This window comes from Camelus bactrianus, chromosome 18 (assembly GCF_048773025.1).
Source record: "Camelus bactrianus isolate YW-2024 breed Bactrian camel chromosome 18, ASM4877302v1, whole genome shotgun sequence".
Classification (NCBI taxonomy): Eukaryota; Metazoa; Chordata; class Mammalia; order Artiodactyla; family Camelidae; genus Camelus; species Camelus bactrianus.
The window spans coordinates 27,465,030-27,483,667 of record NC_133556.1 but is presented as its reverse complement, the minus strand read 5'-3'; the positions used below and the strand labels follow the sequence as shown (position 1 = coordinate 27,483,667).

The 18,638-nt window shown below is 60.5% G+C and overlaps 1 protein-coding gene across 7 annotated transcripts; it reads left to right on the top strand.

Moving 5' to 3' along the window:
- Positions 1 to 162: 162 nt before the first annotated feature.
- On the top strand, positions 163 to 18,562 carry TRAF7 (TNF receptor associated factor 7). Of its 7 annotated transcripts, none has more exons than XM_010949877.3 (22): positions 230 to 318; positions 5,485 to 5,701; positions 7,853 to 7,989; positions 8,228 to 8,285; positions 9,862 to 9,953; positions 12,442 to 12,558; positions 12,966 to 13,058; positions 13,245 to 13,278; positions 13,914 to 14,097; positions 14,201 to 14,329; positions 14,984 to 15,201; positions 15,277 to 15,350; positions 15,538 to 15,586; positions 15,670 to 15,797; positions 15,956 to 16,038; positions 16,770 to 16,809; positions 16,936 to 17,052; positions 17,147 to 17,269; positions 17,470 to 17,589; positions 17,680 to 17,811; positions 17,894 to 18,013; positions 18,184 to 18,562. In XM_010949877.3, exons 3-22 carry the CDS (start codon positions 7,891 to 7,893, stop codon positions 18,196 to 18,198), a joined length of 2,025 nt encoding a protein of 674 aa, XP_010948179.1. In that variant the 5' UTR covers positions 230 to 318; positions 5,485 to 5,701; positions 7,853 to 7,890; the 3' UTR covers positions 18,199 to 18,562. The 7 variants fall into 7 exon arrangements, with proteins under 7 accessions (XP_010948181.1, XP_010948178.1, XP_010948179.1 ...); XM_074346521.1 differs by having other exon boundaries at positions 233 to 318; positions 7,853 to 7,971; XM_045512796.2 differs by having other exon boundaries at positions 233 to 318; positions 14,201 to 14,335.
- The last annotated feature ends 76 nt before the right edge of the window (positions 18,563 to 18,638 follow it).

The following is an 18,638-nucleotide window of genomic DNA, read 5'->3' as shown; positions in this document are numbered from 1 at the left end:
ACCCTTTTGCAGAGGCCATTGAATCTAACTGTGAGCGACGGATACACATAGCCCATCAGGCTCCGATCTGCAACATAGAGTGATTCTGAAGCCACCAATCCCACCCCGCTACGTCGGAGCCGCCGGAAGTCGTAGTTTCTGAAGAGTCTCGCGTAAGGCGGCCGCCGGGGGCTGGGAGAGCCTGGCAACTACAAGTCCCGGCGGACACAGCGCCTGAGTGCTTCCGGCTCGAGCGTCCTGTCCCTTTCCCGGCCAGGGGCCGAGGGGGCACGATGAAACGGGGGGGTGGCGCTGCCGTTCCCGAGCGGCCACGGGCGGGTGAGTGTCCGCGCGGCGTGCAGGCCTGGGGCTTACGCCTCGGTGCCGCGTGGTGGGACGGGGGGGCGCGTGTTGGGATCTGGGGAGGGGGTCGGGCCTAGGGGGCGGGGCTGAGGCAATCCAGGGTCTGTCTTGTAGGTACGTCTGTTTATCAGCTGGTCCATCGCTCGCTCGCTTCCTTCATTCTCTCCTTTATTCAGTCCTTTTTCCTGCGTTTACTGATCGCCGCCAGGTGCCCAGCACGGTTGGAGGCTCTGGGAGACTGTGGTCCCAGTTCTCCTTGGCTTGTCTCGTGCAGGGTTTCTCAACCTCGCCACTCTTGACACTTCGTGCCCATCATTCCATGCTGTGCTTTTTAGGGTGTTGAGAAGCATCCCTGGTTTCCACCCACTAGATACCAGTAGCCTCCTCACCCTCAATATGACAACTAAAAATGTCTCCAGACATTTCCAAGCGTCCCCACTTTAAGAACCGGTGATTTAGATTTGGGGGAGGGATTGACAATACACAGACATGATCACGAGAAATTGTGATAGGTGCTATGAAAAAAGAAACAGGGCATTGAGAAAAAGAGTCCTCAGTAGGGGACTCCTGAATGGCTTGGGGAGGGAACACCTACAGCAAGCAGCCTGTCTTGAGAAGAGCAGTGTGTCTTGCTGGAAGAGCTTGTCGGGCAGAGGTAGAAAGATACGCAAAGGCCCAGAGTGAGAAAGCTTGGTGTACACCAGCGAGTACTGTTAAAGTGGTGAGAGGTGAATTGGATGAGGCCAGACTAGGGTGCAGGACGTGGATAGTCTTGTGCTTACAAAGGAGGCAGTTGGAGGACTCAAGCACAGGAGAGCGGCATCAGATCTGAGTCTAATAAAAACCTCTGGTTATATGTGGAGGATGGACTGCTGGCTTCAGTGGGGAAACAGGAGAGAGTGAGGCTAGCTTGTGTGCAGTGGAGATTGGGGTGGGGCCCTCATCTCCGAGTCCTCACTGGGTCTGGCTGTCTGGGCCTGGTTGTCTTGAGCCAGGTCAGGGCGGTGAGCTGGAGCTGAGTATGGTGTCCCGCTGGATCACACCCTGCGCTAGGGGGAAGGGTTCCACCCTGCTTTGCTGCATCCCTTGCTTAGAGCTCTGTGCTGCCCAGCCTGTCTGCCCACCCTTCTCCTATCCCGCAGACCCCTACCCCCCAACACAGGCCACCTCTCCTGGGGGCTGCCTGCCCCTTGGCCTTGGCCAAGCATGTGGCCTCCCTCTCATTCCTTCTCTTTGGGCCTCTTCCTTCCCACACCTCTTCTCTCTGTCATAAATCCCCACTTCCACTTCTCTGGGCATTCAAATTTCTCCATGGAAACCCCAGTCCCTGTGTCTCAGGGTGCCTGAATCCTATAGCAGCACTATCTCCAGAAAACCATAACCTCCTTCTGGGGGAAAGCAGAGAATGGACAGCCTGGCTGAAAGAGACGACTGACCAGGAAGGAGGGACTCGAACTTAGGGTCCCTATGGAGTTAATCCACTATGGTTGTGTGTCACAATCTTCCAGGAAATGAATGAAAAAGATCGGGGTCTTCAGAACTGACTTAGGAGGAACAGGCCCCCACAGAAAAGTGCCTTTGTCATGTTGAACAGAGCGTAGTAGTACTTCTGACCCTTGGCCTCCCCCACCAGGCTCCCAGCTTCTCTAGGGTCAGACTCATGATTAGTTGTCACCACGTCCCCTCTCTCTAGGATAGGGCCTGGCAGGCAGTGGGTATGACCCTTGGCCAGTTGGCAGGACAAAGGAATGGACAGTTTGGGAAATGGAAGAAGATGCAGTTGAAGAGCCGAGGTTGGGAGGCTTGGGCAGCCCAGACACTGTGATTCAGTTGCTGGCTAGCATGCTGAGTGAGGGGCTGGCTTAAGTGCACAGTGGGGCCTCGTGGTTTGCTGGCAGCAATGGAGTGACCTCTCACTGGCTGTATGTCCCTGGCATGGGCTCTCAGCCTCCATCTTCAGTTCTCCAAGAGAAGCTGCTGTCAGCGGAGCCTTCACTATTGACTCACGTGGCGTCTCTCACAGTTCCTTCCAGACCTGGTACATCCACTCCATTTTTATGGATGAGAACTCTGAGGACCACACAGGCAAGCAGCTGGCCCAAAGTCACATAGCCGTTAAGTGGCAGAGGTGGGATTTGAACTCAGGTCTGTCCATGGGTGCGCACCTAGGCCTTCAGGCCTCAGGCCAGCTTATGCAGGAGGCACCCTTGAAGACAGGCCCACCAGTCCCTATAGACAGATGCCCCCAGTGTCCCTCATGCACTGGCTCTGGAGCAGAAGAGATATGGTCACTCCCTGGAGGAGCACGGAGTCAGGTGGGGCAGATGAAGCAGAAAATGGGCCCTGGGGGCTGGGGCTAAAGTCATGGTGCACACCTGGCACTTGGCCACCCTGGGCAGGAGGAAGCAGGCTGTTTGGAAGCCTTTTAGGGGGTGAATAATCCCAAGAGCACCTTGGGAGGGCATCCAGGTGGCAGGAGCCGGAGGAATGTGCCAGCTGGAGTGGTGATGGGGCAGCAAGGGCTAGATGACGTGGGCTGGACAGAGGAGTGGGCAGGCCAGATTGTTGTCCTCTGAGCTCCTGGGGCACCTCCAGACCTGGATCTGGCCCAGGGACTGGGGCTGCATTCCCTGACTTCTCCAGAGAAGCAAGTAGGAAGACACACAAGCGACAAGCCACGCAGGAAGCAATGAGAAAATGGCCAGGGGGGCTTGTAGGTATAGACCAGGCCTAGCCACTGCCCGCTACTTGGCTCTTGGGCAAAGGCCCAGGACCTGTTTTTATGAGTTTAGACCCCTGATTTAGGACAGCCAGGGACATGCTTCCCAGTTCTGCCCCTGCAGTCAGGGCTAGGCTGGGCACTGAGTTGGAGGGAGAGTGTGGGCAGAAAAAGCAGCCCTGCAGCCAGGCACTGAGATAGGAGGATGAATGCCATCTCTTCCCAGAACATTCCCTGCTCTGGATCTGGCCAACCCCTTCCTCCAGGAAGCCTTCTGGATGTCCCCCAAGCTGGGCCAGGTCTCCACCCTGTACATGGGGAAAAAAGGACAGGGAGATGAGGCTGGCCCCAAGGGGCAGATGGGGAAGCGAAGGCATTCCAAGTAGGGATTAAGGCCAGGCCACAGAGCAGGAGAGACCCCCTCCGTCTAGCAGAGGTGGCCCTGGGTGCTGCAGAGGCTGGACCTGGACAGGAAAGGCCAGGAGGCTGGGGGAGGGTACAAGGGGGCAGAGCCCTGGGGAGGGGAGGCCATAGCAGTGTCTGGTCAGGCGCTTTGAAGCCTCCATGGAGTCTGGGCTGTGGGTCCCGAGGGAAGGATGCAGAGGTGAGGGCAAAGGCCTGTCCTGAGTGCTGGGAGGGAGGGGAGGCCCGGCAGGCCTCAGACCAGGGCCTGCTGAGGTTCTGGGGGATCCCTGACAGCACACTCTGCCTGTTTGGAATGGAAAAAGCATATTAAGGGGACGCCAAGGAACTGCTGAGGGAAATGTGTTTGGCTTCACTATGGCAACCAGGCCTGTCTCTGTAGGATTTGGCAGCCCGGCCTGGGCTTGGGCCAGGGGGTCCCAGGCAGGGGATGACCCTGGGGCTGTGCGGTCTGCAGGTGATGTCAGGGCTGCACTTGGAGCTCTGGCTGCAGTCCCGCCATTTGGCCACCCAGGGCCGTGGCAGGAAGGGCTGAGGGTTCCTGAGCCATCCAGGCTCCTTCCTGGGGTACTTATCCCAAAAGTGTGCCCTGACTATTTATAGGGCAGTCTACCCCTCGCTGGCTCAGCATGTGCTATTCAGGGGACCCCATCATGCCTGCTGTTGGGAGAGCTGCCTCAAGGTGCCTCTGGCCTGGCTTGGCTCTGCCTCTGGCCACCCCACTTCCCCCAGCTCCAGCATGGCCAGCCTGGGTCTCTGCTCCTCTGGTGACAGCCTTGAGGCCAAGTAGGCAGAGACCCTGGCAATGTCTGATCTATACCACCTCTGGGTACTTCCCGGGGGAAAGGAGGGCCATGTCCCACATTCCTGAGAGTGAGGCCCCAGCAGATCCCTTTGGGCTCCCTCCAGGGGGTGGGCTGAGGAGGGTTTCGAAGGAGCTGGGCTGCCCTCCTGTGCAGGCTACTCAGAGAAGGGAGCTGGTGGGGGGCTTTCCTGAAAAGGGGCTCAGGATGGCTGGGGCATTTCAGGCAGATCTCTGGCTCCTCACTGGGCAGTCAGGGCACTGCAGGCCCTAGAAGTCCCTTAGACATGGATGTGAGTGGACAGAGACTCCTGGGCCTTGACCCCTGGCTGAGGTGAGGTCTGCACAGACCCTGAGCATCCAAGGGTCCCATCCTCCCACTAGCCTTACCCAAGGCAGACAGCCTCATCTCCATCATGGCCTGGGGTCTTTTCTCTTTCATGGATAGAATCCTTGAGAGTCCCTCCCCTGGGTTCTGCTGAGGTACCTGAGAACCGACAGGGGTGGCCTTGGCAGGGAGGGTGGCAGGACTGTGGGGGTGGGGGCGGGGCCTTTTCTCACCCTGCCCCACACCAGGTCTTCCTAGTCTGCACAGCCCATGGCTTTTCCTAGTTTGGGAGAGGCCGGGCTCTGGGATGGGTAAGGAATCTGGCTCTAGTTGACAACTTCCTGTCTGACTGAGAACCTCAGGCTGACTGTGGGGAAGAGGCCTCTTCCCCTGGGGGGCCAGGGGACACCCCCAGGACAGCTGGGCCCAGCTAGGGGAGCGCTGAGCTGTGCTGTTGTGTTCCTGGGGTTTTGGTCTCCAGGGCCAATAGATACTGGGGAAGACTGTTATTGCAAAATGCAGCCCCTGGGGACCTCCCTGAGGGCAAGGGAGGGCTGAGGGCTTCTTGCTCAATTCTGAGATGCTCTGGATGAAATCGCTGTGTTCCGGGTGGGCGGGGTGCACAGTGTCCCGCCCACCCCTGGGTCCCTGGCTAGGGCGACACACTGAACCCGTGTGAACCGGGAAATGGTTCCCTCCCTCCTTCCCTCACTCAGCTTAACTCCTCAGCCAGTCTTGTACGTCCCCCATCGGGTCGGGTTGTGTGTCATCGCTGTGGGCCTGACCGCTATTGGTCGTCTGGGGACTTTCCGGCCCGATTTGCATGTTGCCCTGCGAGCCCTGCGTGCCTTTCTGTTTACTTCACTTCAGAGCGCAGGACAGCCAGACGCCTGCTCTCCCAGGCTGCAGCAACAGGCACTCGGGCACACGACACCCACGGGGGCCAGCAGGCTGGCTCCGGTCCTGTGGGGAGTGCCTGCTGGGGTCCTGGCCACCCGGACCATGGGTGTTGCTCACTGAAGCCAGCAGCTGGCCTCTTGGCCCTGGGAGCTTGCAGTGAAGGGAGCAGATGGATTGTAAAATCAAGGTCAGTGTCAGCCAGTGGCCTCCCTGTGATACCCACCCCTCCTGGCACCCCGTGGTGCTGAGGCTGAAGCCAACCTCGGGTTTCCCCAAAGGGCGGAGCTTTACGTGCTGATGGGGCGATTCCTGGAGCTCCCAGGTTTTCCGCTGTCTAGGCCTCACCCCACCCCGGGTGTCCTCACCCCAAGCAGGGCAGCCTCCGAGACTTCCTGTTTGGCATGGAGACCCACAGTAGCGCTGGGAGTGGAGCTGGAAGTGAGGCTTCTGGACAGACCAATTGCACACCTCTGCCTGAGGGCTCAGCCCTGCCCAGTCTCCAAAGCCCCTCTCTCTCCCCTGAGAGGATGGGCCACCAGGGAGCCTGGGCTGGGGCACACAGCCAAGCCCCTTGAGTCATAGCAGGGAGGGTGGTGGGCAGGAGAGGGAGGCTTTAGCCAAGCTCTCAGGACACCCTATCTAGGCAGACCCACAGGGCCCTCAGAGCCCTGAGGCGGGAGGCGCCTCATGACAGTGCCAACTGCGGGGGCCCAGAGCCGCCCTGTTGAAGCCTGAGTCTTAAAGTTTGGGAGGGTGGCATGCAAGCAGTGTTTGAAGGGGTGACCAGGGAGGGAAGGGTGAGGAGACAGCAGGGGATGAGCCCACCACCTCCCTGCAGACCCGTGGGCCAGGTTGGGGGACTGCTGGGTGGACCCCAGGTCACAGTGCATGGCAGTGGTGCACTTGGTGTGGGGAATGGACGCTGTTAGATGGACCAGGTCAGGAGGGCCTGGTGGGGAAGGTACCAGAACTAGCTGGACTGTGCAGTTGCTCTCTGCTGGACTCACACTGGGTTGGAGCAGAGAGCATCTCCTGCCTTCTCCTACAGTGCAGGGGGCTTGGCAGCCCTTTCCACCTGGAGTCTCTTGCAGTCCTGTGGGACCTCCAGACCACAGCAGGTGGACCTCTGCCTGCCATGCTGCTCCCGGGAGCAAAATGAGCCCAGCCTCCCCCAGGAGTTCCTGATGCTGGTTCTGATGGCTAGGCTGGGTGGCGGGTGATGAGCCCATAGTGTGGTGTCCAGGGGATGCTGCTAGGGGTCTCCTGAGGCAGGGACCCCAAGTTGGCCTGGTGGCAGTGTTCCTGAGCATGTGGCCTTCCTCCCTGTGGGGAGTTTGGCTTCAAGCTGGGGCCTCTTGGCACTAAACACAGCCGACTGCCATAGAGGGAGACGGTGCTCCTGGCTATAGACTGCTGTGGATCCTGCTATTTGGAAGACTGCTTGGAGCAGGTGCCTGCTGATAGGGCCACCGGAGGGCGGGCGCTGTCTCGGCAGTGGAGCAGCTCTCTGGGGTTCCGTCCTCAGTGTGAGCTGCTGCCTGTGTCTCCTCTTCTTTCTAATCTCTTCCCTAGTCTATGGGTACACCTGGGCTGGCCAGCTCTCCTGGGGCCCACCTTAGCTCCTTCCATCACGGGGGGTGGCAGTCACTGGAGGCCTGGGATGATTCCCCTTGTGCCTTCTCCCTGTCACCCTAGCCCATGAGACATTAGTCACACTGAGGGGGCAAAAGGGCATCCTTGGTTCCTGGGTGAGTGACCTGCACAAGGTTGAGAATCTGAGCTCATCTCTCCTCCCCTACCCAAAGGGGCTTTCTCTGTGTCCGGAGGCTGGTGAGAGATGGGGCTCTGGTCATGTTACCGGGCAGGTTCCTAGGGTGTGACCAGTATCTCCACCATCCTGCAGACTGGGACTAGCTGGGGCCTGACCACACCTGCCCTGGCATGTGGCTTGGTCTTGCTGTGTATACCCAGCCTTGGCCCCAGGGACATCCGGACCTTGGACCCAGAAGAACAGACAGAGCAGGAGTGAGGGGCTCTCTAGCTCTGAGGCAGAGCTGGTGGGCTTTTCCAAAGGGCTAAGCCTTAAAGGAAGGTAGAACTGAGTGGTAGCTGCCTTCCTGCATCCGGGGCCTCCTCCTTTCCTCTGGCCTGTGCACACCTGGGACAAGAGGGCGGGGAAGGGACTTCGACCACATGGACCCACCCTTGTTATTGGTGGTAGAGGGCGGCCAGAGCAGGCCTGCCCATGGGGAGCAGCCCTGCCCGTGGCGAGCAGCCCTGGCCAACTGACAGGCTTGGCTGCTGTCTCTAAAGCCCCTCATTTGTGCTCCACCCACAGGGGACGCTGCCCGAGGACCCTAGATGCCTCTCTAGAGCATGAGCTCGGGCAAGAGTGCCCGCTACAACCGCTTCTCCGGGGGGCCTACCAACCTTCCCACCCCAGACGTCACCACCGGGGTAAGGGGACACCCTCAGGTGAGGGTCTCCCTCTGTGCACACCCCCACATACCCAGAGCCCCCAGAAGAGCTTCCAGAGCAGTCCCCTCCCAACCTGGAGGTCCCTTGGATGGGCTGGTGCTGTGTGTGTGGTCAGTGTGTCCGAGTGTATGTGTGTGTGTAGGCGCGTTGGTGGGAAGGCCTGTCAGTGCACGTCCACGTGTCTGTCCATATTCTCTGTGGGGTCAAGGCCAAGTCTCATCCATTCTCTCTCCAGACCAGAATGGAAACCACCTTTGGGCCCGCCTTTTCGGCTGTCACCACCATCACAAAAGGTGAGCCTGTGAGCCCAGGCCAACCCGGGCTGGGCCGGAGCCCGCCATCCCGCTCCCTGCGGCCGCATCCTCCTCCCTCAACCCTGGCATCCCCTTGCACCTACCTTCTTCCCTGAGCCCTGCCTGCCACCCCTCCGGGTGGGCTGCCTGACTTCCCGGCATCGCATTGGACACCCATCCCTTATCAGGTGACCCCTGACTCGTCCACCCCAGGCTCCTGGCAGCCCCTGAAAGGTCAGGACTAGGGACCCTGCCAGGCATGGGTAGGTGGTAAGAAGTACTCACGGGCTCCTTTTTCGAGTCTGGTCCCATGACTGAGGCTCCAGCACCGTGTGTTTGAGGGGGCGGTGAGGAACTAGCACACACGGCCACGGCCTCTTTCCTGAAGACATGAGGGTGAGGGCCCTTGGGTCAGGGCTGCTGGTTCTGGGGAGCAGCGTGTGTTCTGTTGCCTTTTCAGAACTCTGCCCCCTCGTAGGAGGACACCAGCTGCTAATTAGTTTTTTAATTGCTTTTCCACTGGCTTCTTTTTACTGCTGTGACCCCCTCGGGGGCTGTGAAAGAGTCCTCTTTTTTTCTTAAATACTCCTTTCTGAAGAAAAAGCAAACAAACATCCCCCCCATTCGCATCACCCAAGTAATTGTTTCTTAATTTCTCATCTACCTTTAGAAACCGTGTAGCACCCTGTCATGGCAGTCATAAGCTCGGTGGAGAGTGACAGAGGCCTGTCTCGCCTTTGTCCCACCCAGCAACCTCCTCAGTGGCAGGGGTAGTCAGAGCTAGTGACCAGGCATGAACAATCGCCTCACCCGGGCCCTCTCATTCCAGACAGGGAAACTGAGGCCCAGCCACAGGGCAGCCAGTTGAAGCCTGGACCATGAACCCAGGCCTTCAGGGCTGGTTGTTGTGACATCTGGGCCTGGCTGCGGCCTAAGACGAGTGGTGGCCACTCTAGGCCTCTGGCTGTCGCCTGCAGGGCCTATGAGGGTCACTTCTGTTCCCACATGGACCGTGACCAGTGTTTTCTCTGGGCAGCTGGGGTGACATGCAGGAAGAAGAGGGTGCATGCCTCCAGCAGCCTTCCTTGGAGGAGGCCAAGAAGGCCTCTGGTGGGCTCCTGGTACTGGCCACACCAGGGGAGGAGTTGGTGGAAGAGGCTGCCATCCTGGCCCCACCACGTACCCACTGAAGGGCCTTGGACCTTTCAGCCTTACTCCTTTTCTCTGGACTGAGGCTGTCAGAGAACCCACCTGGCAGGGTTACCTTGAGGGTCAAAGAAGACAATGTCCCTTGTAGAGACTGAGAGAAGACCCCTCCACCCTACCCATGGCCTGCCTGGGAGTGGCAGGGCTGTGGCTGGGAGCTTCTGGGCTCAGCGCTGGGACTGTCCAGGGCAGGCCAAGCCCTGTGGTTGAGCTCTAGGTAATGGTTAGACCTGGGAAGACAACCCAAACTTTCCCTGACACCCAGTCCAGCCTCTGTCCCCACACTGGCCCATCTGTGAAGGAGGTCACGGTGGTCAGGCTTCCCCCGACAGCCCACGCTCACAGCATCTCGGCCGTCTTTTTCTTGCAGCCGATGGGACCAGCACATACAAACAACACCGCAGGACGCCCTCTTCCTCCAGCTCCCTTGCCTACTCCCCGCGGGATGAGGAGGACAGCATGGTAGGTCTGCGTCTGCTCACCCTCCCCACCCCACAGGCAGGCAAGGGATGGGTTGGAGGGGTCTTCTCTCTGCCAAGCCTTCCTTCCTGAGGCCCAGGTCTCAGGAGGGGCTGAAGGTGGAGGCTCAGCTATGAGGAGCACCCTGAGCTCAGGTCTGAGGGTGAGGTGAACTACTGAGGTGGGAGGGTCTAGCACGTGGGGACACCTTGAGGCCTAAGCACCCACAGCAGGGTTTTGAGTGGTGGCAGGAGGGGACGGCACCTGCATGCCAGAACAAGGCACGTTTGGCTCCATCTTGGGGAGTTAGGAGCCACAAAAGCTTCAGACAGGAGGGTAACAAGATCAGATCCCCAGTTTTAAAGTGTCCTCTGTGGCTGAGTAGAGGACAAGTGGGTGGGTTGCTGGGTAGAGGCAGGGGCTCCTAGTCTGGGGGCCCTGACAAGGGAGATGGGACTCAGCAGGTGGGGAAACATGGACAGGCCCAAGCTGGGGGATCAGCACAGGGGGCTTGTGACGCCTGTGCTGACCATTGAGGAGCCAGAGAGTTCCCTGTCGCCAGCTCTGTGGAATGAGGAAGGGGTTCAGGGCAGAGTTGGGGCTGGCTGTCAGTGCCCTGGCTGTGTGGCCAGTGTCACAGTGACCATTCCCTGTTTGTCCACTGGCCCTCCTCACTGGGCCCTGGGATGGCCCCGGGGAAGCAAAGGCCGGCCCAGCTGGCGGGGGTGGGGACATGGGCGCTGCCCCTGACCTCTCCTGGGGCAGCTTTCCGCTCTCCCTCGGAGCACCTGACAGACTTCGGCTGGCTCTCGAGCCCTCCTAGCCTCCCAGCACCGAAGCCTTCTCATGCAGGATGGCCAAGCCTTTGTTTCCTGTTTAATAGGAAGAAAAAAACTATTTTTAATGATTTGAACAAGTACACTCGTTTGCCTAGCGCTGCACTGGGCCCTCTCTAAACACCAGGCAAATGTATTATGCCACACTCCCTTGGGTTCTACCTGCCTCAGTCTCCGCGTCCTTTGAGCTGCCCACTGGAGTGTGGCTGAGAACACAAGGTTCGCCAGCCCACTCGGGCTTGGAGGGAAGTAGTTTCTGGAATCCTTGGGTTTGGGTGGCTTTAGGAGGTAGGTGTGCTGTGGCCACCTGGGCACCTTGTCTTTGGCTATTGGGCACCCACAGGCCACCCCCTCTGCTTGCCCCGAGGAGCTGGGCCTTCTCCTAGCCCCTATAGTTTGGGGCTAGCTCCCCTGCCCCCAGCCCAGGCCCGGCAGCATCTGCCCTGTCACTTAGGAAGAGCAGAGCCCCTCAAGGGGCAGGCGGGCAGGCGGGCAGGCGGGTGGGGAAAACATCTGGGCTGGGCCCCACGTGCTTGGCCCAGCTCCCATCTGGTCCTGCTCTCACCCTCTGGTTTCCATCGCTGCCCTAGGGATGATTTGACTCACTTCCTCTGACTTTCCCCTCTCATTCCTCACGTGGCATTTCCATGCAAACGTGCCACTCAGGATGCTATGATGGCGGGTGGGCACTGCCCTGGTTTGGGAGGTGCCTTTTGCAGGCATGCTGGGGCCCAAGATTTCTGCTGCCCCCACTCAGGGAAGCCAGGCCCTGAAACTAGCCAGGCTTCTGTGTGGAGCTGGCACTGCCCAGCCAGCCACCCTCTGCCCGCAGTGGGTCCCCTGGGCTGGCGGGGAGGGGATTTTTCCAATGGTCCCCACACCCACAGAGGCTCAGACAGGCAGCTGGGCCCCAGAGCGGCTGGGACCAAGAGGGGACAGATGGGTTGAGTTTCGAGGCAGGAGGTTTATGGCGTATGAATGAGGCTTTGGGGTGGGAGGGGAGGAGTGTGGGGAGCGATTGCTCTTGTCAGATCTCTTCTGGAGGGTTCTCGCCCCAGATGGGAGTAAGGGACAGTACCCCTTGCCCTGGGACTCCCCCAAATCCATGTCTTTGGTGGCTCAGGCAGAGACAGGCACTCGTGGCCCTCCCTCCTGCAGTCAGAAGCTTGGCTGGGGTTTGGTGATGGTGTCTCCACTTTCCCTGGGAGCCCCACTGGCCTGTGCTAGTGTCCCTGGCCAGGAAGGCCAGGTGGGCAGCAGAGACCAGCAGGCACGTAGAGCCCTGCAGCCTCTCCCAGCCAGCATTCCCCTCCTTTCCCTCCAGCAGTCTGGGGGCCGTGGCTGCCTGGGATTGGCTGGTGGAAGTGCCCCCTCTGCGGCCCACATTCCCTCACGGGAAGCAGGAAGCAGGCCTAGTGCGTCCTCGTAGAATTGAATAGCAGGAAGTCTCTCCATTTACACAAAGAAAATTGGCAGATGTGAGCAGGCGTCCCCACAACAGGGCCGGGACCGCCGGGCAGGCGGGGGCCTAGGCACGGCACCGGCTCCCCAGGCACAGGCGGGGCCCGGTGGGCAGAGTGAGCACCCACAGGGACGGGGTGGCCCTGGGGCCCCACCCTCCTGCTGGCTGACAGCCACCTGTATCTGCACCGCAGCCCCCCATCAGCACCCCACGCCGCTCTGACTCGGCCATCTCTGTCCGCTCCCTGCACTCGGAGTCCAGCATGTCCCTGCGGTCCACATTCTCGCTGCCTGAGGAGGAGGAGGAGCCGGTAGGTGTGGTGGCCCAGAGGGGACCCTCACTGTGCTGGGGCCCTGGTCCACATGAGAGACTCAAGGGACCAGGCCCAGTCCCCCAGGCATGTTCCTCTCACTCCCCACCCCAGAGGCTGCCCAGAGAGTAGCTTTGGGAAGGTAAGGTGGGGCCTCCATCCCAGGGACGGGTAGGTGCTAGCCGGCCGAGGGCATGGCTGGAGGGGTTCTTCCTGCTCAGGTCCCCTGGAACTCAGGCCCACCCCTGGGCCTCACTAGGCTCCTCTCAGGGCATAGCCCAGTAGAGGTGCTTCCGCCCCCAGGAGGGCAGTATGGGCCTACAGGGGGTGGGGCTGGGCGCTCCAGGTGCCCACACCCATGTCAGTTGCCCCGGGCCCCACCCTTACCCTGACCTGCTTGGTTCTAGGAGCCGCTGGTGTTTGCTGAGCAGCCGTCAGTGAAGCTGTGCTGTCAACTCTGCTGCAGTGTTTTCAAGGACCCTGTGATCACCACGTGTGGGGTGAGGCTGCCCTCCCCGCCCAGCCTGCCCTCTCCCCAGCCTGTGTACCACTGTGAGGCCAGTGGGCTGCCTTGGCCTCCGTCACAGGACAGGCCTGGTCTGGCCACCCAGGAGCTGCTCTTTGCAGTGGGCATGGGGTCGGGGCAACTCTGAGGTTGCATCCCAATCTGCCCATTGTCTCCACAGCATACCTTCTGTCGAAGATGCGCCCTGAAGTCAGGTAGGTCCCTCTTAGCCCAGACTCAGCCACTGTGTTCCCAGCTCGGGGGAAGGTCCCTCCGCAGAGGTCCCGGCCCAGGCCCAGCACTGATTGTGCCCCTGGCTGCAGTGTCTCCGCAGTCCTGCCCATGGTGGTGGTTTCTGGATGGCCGCTCAGGCCGGGCTTAAGATGAGCTCAAGACCTTGGCGAGCAGAGCAGTGAGACGCACAAGCAGGGCCTCCCAGGCTCAATGCCCTCCCCATGGCAGGTGTGGGCGGGCTTCCTAGGCTTAGCACCTGCTCTCTGGCAGTGCTGCCCTCACTGTCGAGGCTGTCTGCCTTGCCGCCTCAGGCTTTAGCAGCTGGGCCCAGAGCTGGCCGTCTCCATACTCTGTCTCGACCTGCTCACCCGCTGGTCAATCTCAGTGGCCCAGCTGTGCACCCCTTTCCTATTCTGCGTGCCCCAGATGGGAAGGCAGATGGGTGTGCTAGGCCCCTGACAGAGGCTCAGCCCACCCACTGGGTGAGCAGTTCCAAGCCTGCCAGTCACCAGGGAACAGTCTCTCCTAGCGCAGCCTGGCCACAGTGCCTGGGGCAGAGCTGCCAGGAGAGGGGGTGGCTGGGTGGGCTGTGGGGTCATCATGCCCTACTCCCCAGAGAAGTGTCCTGTGGACAACGCCAAACTGACGGTGGTGGTGAACAACATTGCGGTGGCCGAGCAGATCGGCGAGCTCTTCATCCACTGCAGGCACGGCTGTCGGGCGGCAGCGGGTGGGAAGCCCACTGTTTTCGAGGTGGACCCCCGAGGGTGCCCCTTCACCATCAAGCTCAGTGCCCGGAAGTAAGTGCCTCCCTGGTTCCCCAGCTCCCCACCCACCAGGGGTACCGAAAACCAGTACCTCTGGGGACTCAGCCCGTGCCCCACCATGTCCCACCTCCCCTAGGGACCACGAGGGCAGCTGTGACTACAGGCCTGTGCGGTGTCCCAACAACCCCAGCTGCCCACCCCTCCTCAAGATGAACCTGGAGGCCCACCTCAAGGAGTGCGAGCACATCAAGTGTCCCCACTCCAAGTACGGGTGAGTGGGCGGGGGTGGGTGCACGGGGCTGCCCCGGGGTTGCCCCCAGGGTGGGGGCAGATGGGCTGGAGGGGGCGGGCAGGCCAGGGCTGGCATTCACAGTCCCTCCTTCAGCAAACCTTGATTGAGATCTGCCTGTGTGCCGGGCGCTGGGGAGACGACCTTAGCGGGAGCCACACTACCGACTGTGTAATTACAACCCGAGGTACAGGTGCCGAGAAGGAGACCTGAGCCCCATGGGAACACAGAGGGGACAAAGCGGTCAGGGTGCTGGGGGTGGTCCGGGAAGGCTTGAGCTGAGAACTAATGCATGTGGGGGCAGGAGCCGGGCAAAGACCTGGGTGTGAGGGCTTCCAGCAGAAGGACCAGCACAGGTGGAGTTGAGAGCAGAGGGGAGGTAGGGGTGGAAGAAGAGGCAGCAGCTGGCTCTTTAAGGCAGAAGCCATGAGGTGGGGGAGGAACCCTTGAACAGGAATGAAGTGATTGGATGGCTGGGTGGAAGCAGGATGGATGGGCGGGCACGCAGGTGTGGAGAGTTTGGCACTGAAGTAGGATTCAAGAGATTCTTGGGGTTGGGGAGGCAGAGGGAAGGGTCCCACTGGGTGGGCAGGTGGGCAGGTGGACAGGGCAGCCGTTCTATGCCTCCAGGTGCACGTTCATTGGAAACCAGGATACGTATGAGACGCACTTGGAGACCTGCCGCTTTGAGGGCCTAAAGGAATTCCTGCAGCAGACAGACGACCGCTTCCATGAGATGCATGTGGCGCTGGCCCAGAAGGACCAGGAGATCGCCTTCCTGCGCTCCATGCTGGGCAAGCTCTCGGAGAAGATTGACCAGCTGGAGAAGAGCCTGGAGCTCAAGTTTGGTGAGAGCCTGGCCTGGAGGGGGCAGGGTGAAACCCTTCCTCCTGGTCCCTGACACCCTCTCCCCGGCTGCTCAGATGTCCTGGATGAAAACCAGAGCAAGCTCAGCGAGGACCTCATGGAGTTCCGGAGGGATGCGTCCATGTTGAACGTGAGCAGGCAGGGGTCTCAGGCGGGGCCAGATGCAGGGAAGTTGGGTGGGGTGGGGGACATGGGACTGTCTCAGCTTGGGTCCCAGCGGGAGGCTTGTTCCCTCTCAGGATTAAGTGTCTGTGCTGGGGAGGGCTACTGCTGCCCCTGCCGTGCCCCCACCCTCTGTTCTGCTCTTGGTCTTGCAGGACGAGCTGTCCCACATCAATGCACGGCTGAACACGGGCATCCTAGGATGTGAGTACAGGCCCACTGCTGCTCCTGCTGCCGTCCCCGAGGCCCCGACAGGTCCCTTACCAGCTCCCCCTATCTCTCTGCAGCCTATGACCCACAGCAGATCTTCAAGTGCAAAGGAACTTTCGTGGGCCACCAAGGCCCTGTTTGGTGTCTCTGTGTCTACTCAATGGGGGACCTCCTCTTCAGCGGCTCCTCTGACAAGACCATCAAGGTGGGCAGGGTCCTGCCTGGAGCTCGGCAGACTGGCAGGGCAGGGGTGGGCAAAGGCCTCCCCATGGGCAGGGCTCTCTCCCCTCCCCCATGCCTCATGTCATCCCTGCCATTGGGCTCACGCCTCTGGGACCTGGCCTGATGCCCCGGTCTCTGCAGGTGTGGGACACGTGTACCACCTACAAGTGCCAGAAGACGCTGGAGGGCCATGACGGCATTGTGCTCGCACTCTGCATCCAGGGGTGAGTGCAGGCACAGGTGCAGCCGCTGACTGCAGGGCCCTCGTGCTGCTGCCCCATGGACTGCAAGCTGAGTCTATGGCAGCACATTTCCTAGAGCGGCTGTGTCTGCCCCTCCTGTGAGAAACCCTTGACCCTGAGTGGGGCAGAGTCACTGGGTGGCGGCATGTGGGCTTCTCATCTCTGAAGTTGTACATTCACAGAGCACAGCTCCGGCCCTGGAGTGCCTCAGGCAGCCACAGACAGGTGGGACTACCAGAGAGTGGAGGCAGGAGCTTAGCTACTGCTGGCCTGTAGCCAAAGCCCAAAGGACACTGCACCACAGAGCAGCCAGTGCGGGCATCCTCTCTCCCCCAGAGTGTCCCTTCTAGACCTTCCCTCTTATCCCGTGTCAGGAGGCTTCATGTTGTGGGTGTGTGAGTGTGTATGTGTGAGAGAGAGAGATGCTGGCTCACAGGAAGTAACAGCTTGACTGCCAGCAGCGCTAACGGGTAATTACCCCCCAGCTCAGCTGTCAGACATGTGCCAGGCAGGCACCAAGTGCTGGGCCTCCACTTCCAAGGTCTCCTCCCTGAGACAGTAAAACCCAGGATGGGCTCAAGAAAGCAGCAGTGGCCCTGGTACTGGCCCAAGCTGCTGGTTCCTGGTGGCCAGCACCACCTTAGCCTGGCCAGGACAGCAACAGCAAGAACACTGGCTTCTCGCACCCCAATGCCTTGGCTTTGCTTCCCCAGGTGCAAGCTCTACAGTGGCTCTGCAGACTGCACCATCATTGTGAGTGGGGCCAGCGGGCAGGCGGGTTCCGGGCCCTGCCCATATCTCAGAGCCCCAGGCTCGCTGTGCCGCTGGGGGCTGGGCTCAGGGCCAGTCCCTAAGGCTTCCCGTCCTCCCTCCTGCTAGGTGTGGGACATCCAGAACCTGCAGAAGGTGAACACGATCCGGGCCCATGACAACCCAGTGTGTACGCTGGTGTCCTCACACAACATGCTCTTCAGCGGCTCCCTGAAGGCCATCAAGGTCAGGCAAGGAGGGGTACACGTGTGCGGGGCAGCGGGTGGGGATGCCTTCCCCCACCCCCTGACCCAGCCTGTACTCATGGCTGCTCCCATAGGTCTGGGACATCGTGGGTACTGAGCTGAAGCTGAAGAAGGAGCTCACCGGCCTCAACCACTGGGTGCGGGCCCTGGTGGCAGCCCAGAGCTACCTGTACAGTGGCTCCTACCAGACAATCAAGGTATGCCCCTCCCGACGCTGGCCTTTCCCAGGCCCACTTCCAGGGGCTCTGCCTGCCCTGCCCTGACCCAGCCAGCACTGGGAGACCCTCACACACACCCTGGGTGGTAGGTGGGTTGCCTACCTACGGTGTCCAAAGCCCCAGAGGCCCAGGGGATGAGACACCTGGCCTGGGACCAAGTGGCCTGAGCTTGCCCATAGATCTGGGACATCCGGACCCTCGACTGCATCCACGTCCTACAGACGTCTGGTGGCAGCGTCTACTCTATTGCTGTGACGAATCACCACATTGTCTGTGGCACCTACGAGAACCTCATCCATGTAAGAGTGGGTGCCGAGGGGCAGGGCCTGATTCTGGGCCCCTGTCCTCCCCTGTCTGTGTCTCCAACCTGCCTGTGCCACCCTCCTCAGGTGTGGGACATCGAGTCCAAGGAGCAGGTGCGGACCCTGACAGGTCACGTCGGCACCGTGTATGCCCTGGCAGTCATCTCAACGCCAGACCAGACCAAAGTCTTCAGCGCGTCCTACGACCGGTCTCTCAGGGTGCGAGATGGCCTAGTGACAGTGGGAGGCCTTGGGCAGGTGGCCAAGCCTGGGCAGGTCCTCATGTCCTGTGTACCCCTAGGTCTGGAGCATGGATAACATGATCTGCACACAGACCCTGCTGCGGCACCAAGGCAGCGTGACGGCACTGGCAGTGTCCCGGGGCCGGCTCTTCTCAGGAGCTGTGGACAGCACCGTGAAGGTCAGCGCCTTGGCTCAGACCATCCAAAGGGCCGCATGTGTGGAGCTGGGGAGGAGGGACAAGGAGCTAGCAGCCCTGGGCGGGTGGAAGTGGAGGGCAAGTATGAATTGCAGGTGGCTTTGGGGCTGGATGGCCAAAGGGGAACCTGAAACAGAGCCTTTCCTCTGCAGGTTTGGACTTGCTAACAGAATCCGGGCTGGGTCTTGTCTCCCCTGGGCCCAACTTAGGCCTGTCCAAGTCAGGCTGGCCACATGGCTGGTCTCGGGGTCCCTGCCTGCCCTGTGGGACAGGCAGGCAGACTCAGCCAGCCAGTCAGGCAGTGCCCTCCCTGCCCTGCGCCCAGGGACCCCCCCCTGCTTGGCCCTGTCGTTGTCACTGCCAGGACAGTGCCCAGCCCTGCTCTGGGTGCCAGGTACGACGCTCACCAGGCCCACTCTCCATCCCCACTCCAGATGGACTGCAGGCCTTTTTACTCACCTTTTCTACTGTTTTTAGACTGTATATAGATTTGATTACTTCTTGATTGAAATAAAAGCTGCACAGACTGTGGCTGTGAGTGGGGAAGGCTGTTAGGGGGAGGGGGAGGCTGCCTGAGAACACTGGGATACACAGGCCCCAGCAGCCT